A 12,593-nucleotide genomic window follows, 5' to 3' on the forward strand; every position below is an offset into this window, starting at 1 on the left:
TTTTAAAGTTTCGGGTTTGGATTTTCGGGTATAATTGTAGGTTTTTGGTGAAATTTTAGATTTTTAGAAAATATAATTTGGGTATTCGGGTAAAATTCGGGTATGTTTTGGATTTTTGGGTCTGATTTTGGATAAATTTTTGGGTATTTTTGCGGTTCTTCGGGTATTTTTAGAGTTTTCGGGTCCAGTTCGGGTACTTCGGGTCTATTTCGGGTCCTAAATACCCGAACCGACCCGGATCCGAAATATACCCGAAAATTTTGGGTATTTTATGGGTATTGAAATTATAGACCCGAACCGACCCGAACCCGACAAGACCCGACCCGGAACCGACTCGAAAAGTTATAGGTACCTATATGGGTCTAAATTGCTAGGACCCGAAGGATCCGGATCCGACAATACCCGACCCGAACCCGACCCGAAGACCCGGATGCCCAGGCCTACAATGGATGTTAAAAGCTTCTTTTTTTTAATCATTTTTCAACATTTTGGTACTGAGTGAAAAAGTTCAGTATCAATGATACGAAATCCAGAAATATCATCAAAATTTTCAAAAAAATTAGAAAAACTATCTAATCTGAAGAGCATAATTGTAAAAAAGATTTTTCGTTTGCCATCTTTGTTCAGAAAGTAAAACAACAAATTCATTAGATAAAACAACAAAAACATTTCATAAAGATATGTATTTCGTTGGTTGTTCTACTATAATCTTATTTTTAAACCATCTTAAACTTAAATGATAGATCAGTCAATTATTTTAGAAAAATAATTATTCACTTTTTTGACGCCAAAATATTATATGTATTTTGAATAGAATTTTTTATTGATTAAACTATAGCTAATTCTTTTAACAACATTAAACTATAACCAAATTAAATGGATCTCATTATTTATTTTTATATAACAACAAATAATAATAAAATATGTAAACCATAATACGGAAAGCATGCTGTCGATTTCTCTTTCTTGTGAATCTGTTTAATCTTTTTCCTGAGGTCAATTTCATCAACAGAAAATCACATAGTCAATGGATTAAATAACAGAATAACATGGCTATATTCTTCACTACACTTTTCATTTTGGTTACTCACCTATTTAGCTCATAAAGATATACCAATGCCTAGTGACCATCGCCAAAAAGGAGGTATTAACTAATACGTATTCTTAATTTTAGATTTGGTTAGATATTCCAAAAGTACATGCATATAAACATATTATCTGAAAGTTAGATTGTTAACATAACATGTATGATGAATTTCAGTTTTTTATTCATGTTTTTATTTCATGTTTCTTTAAACCTTAGTCTATCTTTCTATATATGTTCTTCGGAATACGTTCAAAATCTAGGTATGTAGAAAAATATGTATTAAACTAAAGCAGGTCAAATGCTTATCAAATATCCAATATCTTATAATTTTTCATCCCAAAGATTCAAATATGAAGAAGTAAACATGTTGAACAAATTAAAGAAGAAGTAAACATTTGACACATCTATAAGTTATCTCTCTGAGATTGCACACTTTGAAGATAACTTGTGACTTTCTAATAAAAAGAAATAAAATATTCATTTATAGTCAAAATAGAATTGTCGAATTAAAATAATAAAGTTTTCAAAAACTTAATAGTCGTAAGAAATAATTGACAAGTATATTTTATAACCACAGTCTCTTGTCAGTTGCCACATTAAATTTATTTGGAAGTTCTTTGAAAAAGGACTCGTGGACGCGGTTTACCCGTCCGTACTCATACACACACACGCTTTCACCTTCTTCTTTTTGTTGTGTTTAAGGGTTTTAATAAAAATAAATTTTGGTAAAAAGTAAGGGATGAACCGAATCATAAAGATGACAAATGACAAATTCCGTAGATATCACAAGAAAAATTATGACAAAAACAGAATATAAGGTCTTCTTTTGATAACTTTTATTGTTGTGTTTAAAGGTCTATTGTAAGGTTTATAGAAGATCATAATTTACGGAGGCCTCGAGACTTGAGAGGGATTTTTCTTATAAAAAGAGTTACTGTATCATTTAGAATTTAGGACCGCCAAATTAGATTTTTTTTTATTTTTTTTATAAATAATCTAATTTAAAAACATATAAAATATGGTAGGAAATTAGATCATTTAATACAATCCTCATGTTAAAATAACGTTTTTGTGTATTTAATTAATTTTTAAATGTAACTTACTATTTAATATGTATTACTACAAATTATTAGTTATTCAAAATTTGAATTTGTTATCAGTGAAATATTTTATATGTTTTTAAATTAGATTATTTAATACTATATTATTAAGAACAAATTTTGGTTATATATTTAATATTAAGTTTTACATTTTAATTATTAATAAAAAAAATTAAAGAACTTTGTGGTGTGTTTGAGCGGGACCATGTTAGTATATATAGCGTTTTTTTTATTAATAATAACAGTATAATACTAGGTAGATGAAAAATCTCTCTCGTTGATATTCTGTACATGTATTTACTTTTTCGAAAACAATTAGATATAAAAAGATAGGGAAATTGCCACAAATACCACATTTATAGTACTATGGCTGAAATAAGGTTTTTGAAATATGAAATTTAGGATTCTAATAAATATATAAATAAATACTTAAAAATATATTAAAATTTTTGAAAATAGTTTCAAACATAATTTTTGATTTTCAAAAAAAAAAATTAAAAAAAAAACAATTCAAAAAAAAGAATTTATAAAAAAGTTCGAATTTGAAAAAATATAATTCAAAATTTGGGGGTTATGATACCCACTTGCGGAATACAAGCTCATAATACCCATGTCTCTTTCACTACTCATACGATTCATCCTTGTTCATGACTTAAGAATTGTTCACCCAGTTCACGGCCGCAGCGCACTACATCTGAGGTGGATCCATGATCCACAACATCCACTATGAAGTATCGGAAAACGCCTCCGATGTGGTTTACAAGATCATTACTCTCTCTGTAGAAACCCATAAAAAATGGTCGAGTATGTTTGGGTGGTCGAGTCGCGGGCGATCAGATTGTTCTTGTTTGAACGATGAGTCAAGTATGCCACTAGACCATGGTTAGACAATGTGGTAGATTGATCCAAAGGACGTTCGAAGCATGCCACTTTTGGAAGCATGACAGGAAGACCCGAAGTTGGGCAAAAACCATAATTTCGGTATTATGGAATTTTTCGGGGAAGCCGGAAGCTCGGAAAATATTTTCTCTCAAGTTTAGAGATCAAGTGGAATTTATTAAAAATATTCAGAGCATCAGAAAGGGCGTAGAGAAATACTTGGGATTGATCACATGACGAAAATTCACCGGAAGGGTCGAAATCAGACGAATGGACCGAGAAGCACGAGGTAGCTTGTTGTGAGTGATCAGAACGTGGTGTCAACTGTCCAGCAGGCTGAATGTCTATAGAAGCTCGAGGTGTCGCCGTGCATGGAAGCAGTACATGCATCCTGACATGTAGAAGCACGAGGTGGATCGACCAAGCACGAGGTGTCGCCACACATGCAACCGAAGCATGCGGCCAGCCATGTGTGAGTTGCTGTGGCGCCTTGCATGAGTTCCAGTCATTCGGAAGGCCATCTGGACGTGGGTGTGTCGTCCTGCATGTGACTGAGACATGCAGCAAGCCATGTGGAGCACAAGGTGCCGCCGCACATGCGTCCGGAGCCATGCGAAGCGACACACGGGCTGCCACCAACCTGAAGCTGATTGGTTGCTATCTCCTATATATACCCCACGACCCCAGATCATTTCAACACATCCAGACCTGTCCAAACCAAGTTAAAAGCGTGAGAGAAAAGTGGAAAAAAGAAAGCAAGAGTTTCCGAGCTATTTCGAGAGTTTTAGAGAGTTTTCGAGGTCAGTTCTCTACTGATTTCGAGTCAGCGCCTAGGGAAGGTTCTGTCCAACTGAAGGTCCATCGAGTGAAGATCAGTCAAGTGAAGATTAGATCAGTTCAAGACCAGTCCAGACGTGGGTCTACTTGAGAAGGTCGGGAAAAGGGTTCAGATCGCAGAAGACGGATTTGGGGTCAAGGCCACGTTCAGCCAAAGAACTGTAAGTTATGATCAATTGATTGCTGACTTGTTTTCGTGCAAGTTCCCGTTACTTGGAAGTTGGATCATGGCAGGAGGCCGGGTCTAACTGAGTAACGGTTTGATTAGTTAATAGTTGAGGTTATGTTGATTGAGTTAATAGCATGCATAGTTATTGCTTGAGAATCGTAGTAGCATGCTAATAGTTAGGTTGATTGGTTAATTAGCAAATGCTGAATGCTTTTGTTAATTAATGCTTGCTTGCTCATTAATGGGCTGAGTGATTAAGGTTAGTCAGCTCTTGGTAAGGGAGTGACTAACCGGTTATGATATTGTTATTTAGTTTTATTGATTGTAGTACTTGTAGTCTTAGGCCATATAGGCCGGATTACTTGAGCTAGTGGTTAGTGTTGTAGAGTTAGAGAGTGGTGTCATACAGTATGTGCGTAACCCGCCCATGCTGGGCTTGTTTAGGGGTTGATTAGTGTTTCCTCGACCTCGTACCCAGCAGGTTCAAGGTAATCCCTTATTTGCTGGATCGAGAACACTCAGAGAGGCGGGGTCATGGCCTATGGCTGAGTGGTTACACGACGGGGTAGGGACCGGCAGTGACCCGAACGTACTGTGGGCCGCAATCGTCGTGTGAGAACCGGCAGTGGCCCGAATGTACTGGGGCTGTCACGCGGTGACCCGAACGTACTGTGGGCCGCGTTCGGTTCCTTCTTCTGGCCTTTGTGGTAGGGAGATTGGATATTGCCGAGGATAGAGGAGGAACACTAAGTCACATAGGGCCGTAGATATAGTATATAGGAATGTTGAACCCTAGTTTGAGTTGCTTTCGAGTGGTTAGCTAGTCATTAGAGGTTATGATTTTATATCGTTAATTATCTAGCTATTATTATCTGTTGGGTATTTCTGATATTGCTTATCTATTGAATTGGATTGATTTATTGTTAGGTGAACTTCTCGCTTTAGATTATTTGGGGTGGGATAGCGAGGGGTTGTATTGTTAGATGGGGAATGTAACTCGCTGAGTAACATTAGGTTATTCATCCAACTTCGTTGTTCTTTTTGCAGGTAGCTTTAGGTAAGGATGATTGGATGGCTTGGTGTTGGACGTTAGGACTCCCAGTGTAGATTTTCATGCCTTTTGTTAATGGTATTGTGGATTTGTGTTTAGTTGACTCGATTTGGCTTTAGGTCGGGACCGGTCTCGAATTATATCAATGTATGGATATTTCTTGAATCAATAAAAGTAATTGTCTTATATGCGCATCATGAGTACTTTGATATTGACTAATCCGGTCTAACACAACGTTAGGTCGTGGTACGGGTTGAAAAGCCTTAGGCCTTGATCTAACGGAAAACGCTAACTCTAGGTATGGGTTGCAAAGCCTTTGGCCTTGACTTAGCGGGACGAGATAGTGGATGAACTGGTCTAGGTCATGGAGTAAATTTTGTGACTCTAACGGAACCCGAAATCCGAAATCTGAACCGAATCCGAACCGAAAAACCCGATCCGTATCTGGTCCGAAATGTAAAAAATATCCGAATGGATCTTGTAAGGTGGTACAAAACATATCCGAAACCGAAGTGCTATTAACCGAACCCGAACGGGTAACCTGAAAAACCAAAAAAACCGAAAAATCCAAAAAGATATCCAAAGAAACCGATTCGAATGTCCAAAATAATATACAATATAATTATATGAAACATGAATATATACTTCAAATATTCAATTTCATATTTATTTTGATAAGTTATCTAACAATAAGTATTTAAAATTTAAATAACTACCTTAAATACTTAATTATATATAAATAAATATATATTTCTTATGTTTTACTTTTAAATTTTAGATTTTATTTCGGGTATATCCGAACCGATCTGATATAACCGAATCTGAATGATATATGATTACTTTATGGGTTCTATGATGTGATACAAAACCGATTTGAACCCGATGTGTTATATCCGAACTCGACTCGTACTTGCAAATTTACTAGAATAGGACCTAGGTGGTGTTATAAAAGAGAACCGAAATAAGAAAAAACTGACCCGAACGCCAACGGGTACCCGAACGCCCATGCTTAGTTGTAATTGTTTATAATTTCTTTCAGTGCCACTTGATTTTTTTTTCCAGTCCAAATACGATAAATGTTTAATTTCAAATCCAAGTTTCCTGTTTTGATTATTACTATAGAAAATGTTTTGATTATCAATATGAATATTGAAGGTTTCTTTTTATATTATTAATTTAAAATTATATCTAATTTAATACTTTTAATAAAAAGAACAGTAGAATTAAAAATGGTTAAATATATATATATATATTAGTCTGCACAAAGTATGGGACATCAACTAGTTAGAATGTTAATTTGGTTTACGTGCCAGTATAAGAATCAATTGAATAATTTGTAGTTCCAAAAATTCAATTGCTAAGAAATGTTATATTAATCCGAAATATAAGAAGCGTAAAAAAAAAAAAAAACATAGTTTAGTGGTCTGTGACACGTTTGTTGTGTCTACTAGTAACTGGATCGATCCCTTGGGATTGCAGCTTTTTTTTATCAAAAAAAAAATAAGAAGCGTATATTTTTTCCTTAAATAAAAGTTACGATGTTACCTAATATGATTAACGTATATATGACAATTAATGATTATGAATAATAAATATTTGGTAACAATTTTTGTATTCTGCCTCATTAATCACAATAACCATATGATAAAAAAAAAATTAGAATTTTTGTTATATGTTATATTTTGAGTTTTTAAAACGAATTTAAATTACAAAAAATGTTAAAAGTCTCTTTGAAAATTTTGTGATTAATGGCTTAATTTTTATTTGTTATAAAAAGATACAATGATCATAAAATGGTATTAATATGAATTTTTATTTAACATATATTCATATTATATATATATATATATTCAATATTTTTAAATTAAACTGTACCATTTAAAATATATATAAATATGTTAATTTGCATTGAAAGAGTATTGAGACCTTAATATTTTAATTTTAAAATTTGCATCAAAAAATATCACATTGAAAATTTTGGGTTTAATGGTTTAAATTTTTGTTACATCAAATATGCAAATGTTAATAAAACCATGTGAGTAGAAAGTCTCAATGATAAATATTTATATTCAAATATTTTATATTTATGTCAATATCATTGAAATATAATTATATACCATATAAAATAAATAAAATGGTTATTTTGATTTATTTACCGTAAATATATTGTAAATAAATAAGAGGTATTGTGTTGATATGTGTGATTACTCTAATCTCATATATCCTAATTGAGAAACAATTTTGCATGCGTAAGATTTTATTAACTAATATTGTTCGAAAATCTTATAAGAGATCGATACAACTAAGATTTATTTAGAAGAATTATTGAAATCACCTAACGAGAACATGAAATGCACAACAAATTTGATTTCCTAACCCTAAACCCATTTCTATTCGTCACAACACCAAGAGAGAATATTTGGAAGTGTCGATTGACAATCTGAAATTATAACTTTTTTAAGTTCAACCCATTGTTTTCCTTAAATGGGTCTAAAACAGTTTTTAGTGATTAACTGAATGAGCCACATACGTAGTAAAATGTGTTTTGATTTAAAATTATTGCATACCCAAAATCAATATGAACCATACATCATCATTTTCGTTTAAAATTTTGTCACAACAAAAATATAGGGTTGGACAAAAAAATCCGAATAAAAAAAAACGAACCAAAAATGATCCAAAAAATAGTATTGAACTTTAACCAAAATTGGTTAGATATCCGAATGGGTTCAAAATTTTGGTATCTAGAGAACCAAACCGAAGCCGATCCGTATCAAAATATTTTGGGTATTCGAATATATCCAAACCAGATTTATATACTTAAATATATTAATTAGTTTTAAATTTAATATCAAAAAGAATATGCAAAATATATAAGATGTTTTTAAGTTGTCCAAAATACTTGAAAATATATACAAATAATTATAAGTACATGTTTAAAATAGTTAAACAATACTTAAAATACCTAAAATACTTAAAATATCTATTGATTTCCTATCCAAATATTTAAGCTCAACCAATTTTTATGTTAAGTTTAAGTATTTTGGCATACATTATTCAAATATATATGTTATGTATTATTTTTATTTTTAGATTTTGAAAATTTTAAAGTATATATGTACTTTAATTTTTGAAATAAAATTAAATAGGCTATCCGAACCCAAACCCAAACCAGACCCGCAAAGATCCGAACTGAACCAGCCCCACAAGGAACCGAACCGAACTGAACCAAATGGTACTCGAATGTCCACCTCTAATCAAATGTAAAAATGATTATTAATAACAAAATGCATATTGTTTATAATATTTAAGTACAATATATTTTTAAAAAAATTCAGGGCGCGCGTTATCATCGAGTGGATACATTATTAGATAAAGATTTGTACAAAAGGGGGATATTTGTCCTCTTGTATTTTTCTTCTTCTCAGTAATATGCATTCTGTCAAAATAGTAATGTAATATACACAACCATAACACTAGCAGAGAATCTTTATTGTACATATCTTTCATACAATTATGTTTTTATATTTGTAGCATGTTCCGATTTTAGCCAGTCAGCCATAATAATTGACGATGCACTTTTTGGTCTAGGAGGTTTTGAAGATTTACTTGTAAGAATTCTCTAAAAAAAAAATACATAGAACTATTTTGTGTTTACCAAACATAGGCCTGCGACATTTAATCGGAACCGAAAATTCGAACTGGATCTGACCCAAAATGGACCGGTTTGATTTCGGTCATAAACTATTTATCCAATAGGTATTAATGTTGATTATTCATAGATATCGGTTTGGTTTCGGCTTTTACTTGAAACCGATTGAGAACTCGTGATGGTTCCGGCGTTTACTCCAGCCAAGAACACATCCTACTCCAATGATATAAAAATCATTTCATTGTTTTGTATTTTTAATATGATGAATACCCGAAGTCTTATTCGGAACCGACATGAATACCCGAAGTCCCAGCCTTAACCAAACATATGTGTTGCAAGAGAGGTTACTTGATTGAAAACACCTTTTCACTTAAAAGTATAACAGAGTGAAACCTTCTTGTTAACAACGTTATGTCAATTTAAGTGGGTTTTTACTCAAAGTAACATTTCAATAAAAATTGAAATATACTACATTTGGACTAACACAATTTTTAATACCTTTAAATAAGCATTCAGAACATGAAATATACCTATTACAAGATAGGATACACTTAAAACAAACTTCAATATAATAAACAGTTTATTGTTGACATAAAAAGAGGAAAAATAATTTACTTTAGAAACTTTGAATTAGTCAAAAATCCAATCACATGAATTGCCTCTGTGGCTCTATATATTGTCTTTGAGAACTCATTAGTTACTCCTCACTTCAAACACAAACCAGAAGAAAGTTAGCCACCAATAAAAAATGTCTATCTTCCTTTGTTTCCTCTTATTCTTCCCTCTCTCTTTACTCTTCTTTAACAAGCTTTCATCATCCAAAGGGAAGCTGCCTCCAGGACCGAAGGGTCTTCCAATCATCGGAAACTTGCACCAACTTGGAAGATTTCTTCACAAATCTCTTCATAAAATCTCCCAGGAACATGGACCGGTTATGTCTCTCCGGTTTGGGGTAGTCCCTGTGGTCGTTGTCTCTTCCAAAGAAGGAGCTGAGGAAGTGCTCAAGACTCATGATCTCGAGACTTGTAGCCGACCTAAAACAGTAGGCACCGGGTTGTTTACTTACAACTTTAAAGACATTGGTTTCGCTCCTTTTGGTGAGACATGGAGAGAGATGAGGAAAATCGCGGTGCTCGAGCTTTTTAGCCAGAAGAAACTCAAGTCATTCAGATATATTAGAGAGGAAGAGAGTGAAATGTTGGTCAAGAAAGTATCAAAAGCTGTTGATGAGACACAAAACTCATCATCGGTTAACTTGAGGAAAGTAATATTCTCCTTCACGGCCAGCATCATTTGTAGACTTGCTTTTGGGCAAAACTTCCACGAGTGTGAGTTCGTGGACATGGAGAGAGTGGAAGAGTTGGTGCTAGAGTCTGAGACCAGCCTCGGCTCCTTGGCTTTCGCTGACTTCTTCCCTGCGGGATGGATCATAGACCGGCTCTCTGGGCAGCATTCTAAGGTGAAGAAAGCATTTGCCAAACTCACCAACTTCTTTCAGTATGTGATCGATGATCACTTGAAGAATGGACAGCCCCAAGATCACTCGGACATCATCAGCGTCATGTTGGATATGATCAGTAAACCCACTAAAGGCGATTCTTTCAAAGTCACTGATGACCATCTCAAAGGAGTCATGTCGGTGAGTACTAATAATTTTTAAGTATGAACGTTTTATTTTGAGGTTAGGGTTCTCATACTTAAATTTCAATCATGGTTGACTTGGACATACATATGAATGGAAAAATAACTATTTAGAAAAATATTACTAAATTATTGATTTTTGTAATAAAATTATAGCTTGGAAGGCACGTAACTTAATATATGAACAATTATCTTGTTTCTGATAATAGGTCAAGGACCGGATCTGACACTGTCTCTTGAAACATTTGTTTTGGTTCTCAAATATTTTAGAAGTTATATACATTCAGATTTTTTTCCAAATTATGAAAATATTTTATCATTTAAGATTTTAGTAAATGTTTATGGTTTCAAAATATAAGATCCGCCGGCTTTGAATATGTCTAGAATTTTTTTTGACTTGGTTCACATTTATGCTCCCTAATTAAATTTTGATATCCTATTAAAAATACAAAACCATTGAAATGATTTGTATATCATTGGAGTAGGATGTATTTTTGGCTGGAGTCAACGCTGGAGCCATCACGATGATATGGGCGATGACAGAACTAAGCAGACATCCTAGAGTGATGAAGAAACTACAAGAAGAGATTAGAACAACACTCGGACCTAACAAAGAGAAAATCACAGAAGAAGATCTAGAGAAAGCTGAGTACCTGAAGCTAGTGATCGAGGAAACATTCAGGTTACACCCACCTGCTCCTCTCTTGCTGCCAAGACTAACAATGTCCGACGTCAAGATTCAAGGCTACAACATTCCCAAGAACACAATGATCCAAATCAACACTTACGCGATAGGACGTGATCCCAAATACTGGACCAAACCCGATGAGTTCATCCCCGAGAGGTTTGTCGATAACCCTATCGAATATAAAGGTAAGCATTTTGAGTTATTGCCGTTTGGAGCCGGACGTAGGATCTGTCCTGGGATGGGCACAGGGATCACAATCGTTGAGCTTGGCCTTCTTAACCTTCTTTACTTCTTTGACTGGAGTTTTCCCGAGGGAATGACCATTAAAGATATTGATATGGAAGAAGATGGAGCTTTCGTCATCGCCAAGAAAGTTCCTTTAGAGCTCGTTCCAATTCGTCATCGCTGGTGAAGAGAATGTTATCATTTTAATAAGATACATATTTTTACATATTTGTCTAAATACTATTGGTGTGGCTTTGTTTTATCTAAAATTGTTTTAAGCTTATCATTATCATGTCTTGTGATCGGTATTTTACCAATAATGTTTTAATAATGTCTACAATTAATACATATGTTAATCTAAAGTTTTATCCTTCATTTTCTGTTATTGAGATGGTCTTTTGAATGTGTTATGCTGATATAGGCATCGTTGACAAACAAAAAAGAAGTTGACACGACATTAAAGTAATTGCTTCCGCAAGATTTAAGAAGAAAAAAGGCTTACTAAAGTATAACTTAGTCACACAACTCACAACGAATTTATAAAAAAATGGTTTTCAAAAGTATGAAGTCTTCTTTTAGTTACTTGTAAAATACACTACCAAATACCAAAACTGTGGAGTCAAAACTTCTATAATGTTCTTCAAAGATTGAACCGAAGTATTAATTATGGTACTTGGACCCAAAATGTTTTAATACATAAATACTCACTCCATTTCAAATCAGATATCGTTTGAGTTTTTCCACACAAATTTAAAATAATAAAATATTCAGTTATTTTCTTATTTAATTATATATTAGAATTCTATATTATTTATTATTTTATAAAATTTAATCGTAGATAAAACAGATAAATTAATACAAAACTGCATTAAAACCGTAAAAAAAAAATACTTTACAATAATACCTAATTTAAAATGGAAGGATCGGAATAGTAAATTTTTAAAATTATATCTGTTTTTTGTTAATTTACAAAAAACGAAGAATTTAAAGAATAATGCTTTACACACAATTAAATCACTAAAATGGGAAAATAGTTATTTGTATTCTGCTATTTTAAGAACTTGGAGAGATATTCTTAAACTGAAACTTCGTAAATAATATTTTAAAAAGGCTTTACGTGATTTGGTAGAAGGAACAAAATAAAACTAGTAAGAATATGGATAATTAAAGCTAATAAGTTTGAAGGGGTTTTCTAGTGGTTTCAATTATACTTTAGAAACTTTAGTTGCACCAAAAAAAAAAAAGAATTAGAAATTTGATGATC

At 33.0% G+C, this 12,593-nt stretch overlaps 1 protein-coding gene across 2 annotated transcripts; it reads left to right on the forward strand.

Moving 5' to 3' along the window:
- The first annotated feature begins 9,514 nt into the window (after positions 1-9,514).
- On the forward strand, positions 9,515-11,516 carry LOC106310564 (cytochrome P450 71B5-like). 2 transcript variants are annotated; one of them, XM_013747796.1, is made up of 3 exons: positions 9,515-9,857; positions 10,245-10,414; positions 10,902-11,516. In XM_013747796.1, the coding sequence occupies exons 1-3, from the start codon at positions 9,524-9,526 to the stop codon at positions 11,514-11,516; spliced, it is 1,119 nt and encodes a 372-aa protein (XP_013603250.1). In that variant the 5' UTR covers positions 9,515-9,523. The 2 variants fall into 2 exon arrangements, with proteins under 2 accessions (XP_013603250.1, XP_013603249.1); XM_013747795.1 differs by having other exon boundaries at positions 9,515-10,414.
- The last annotated feature ends 1,077 nt before the right edge of the window (positions 11,517-12,593 follow it).

Source organism: Brassica oleracea, chromosome C8 (assembly GCF_000695525.1).
Source record: "Brassica oleracea var. oleracea cultivar TO1000 chromosome C8, BOL, whole genome shotgun sequence".
Taxonomy (NCBI): domain Eukaryota; kingdom Viridiplantae; phylum Streptophyta; class Magnoliopsida; order Brassicales; family Brassicaceae; genus Brassica; species Brassica oleracea.

What these genes read in the sequence shown, in the direction of transcription:
- LOC106310564 (XM_013747795.1), top strand. Translation starts at nt 9,524, where the DNA reads ATGTCTATCTTCCTTTGTTTCCTCTTATTCTTCCCTCTCTCTTTACTC. An exon ending in ATCTCAAAGGAGTCATGTCG is followed by an intron (nt 10,415 to 10,901) that starts GTGAGTACTAAT and finishes TCATTGGAGTAG; the next exon opens with GATGTATTTTTGGCTGGAGT.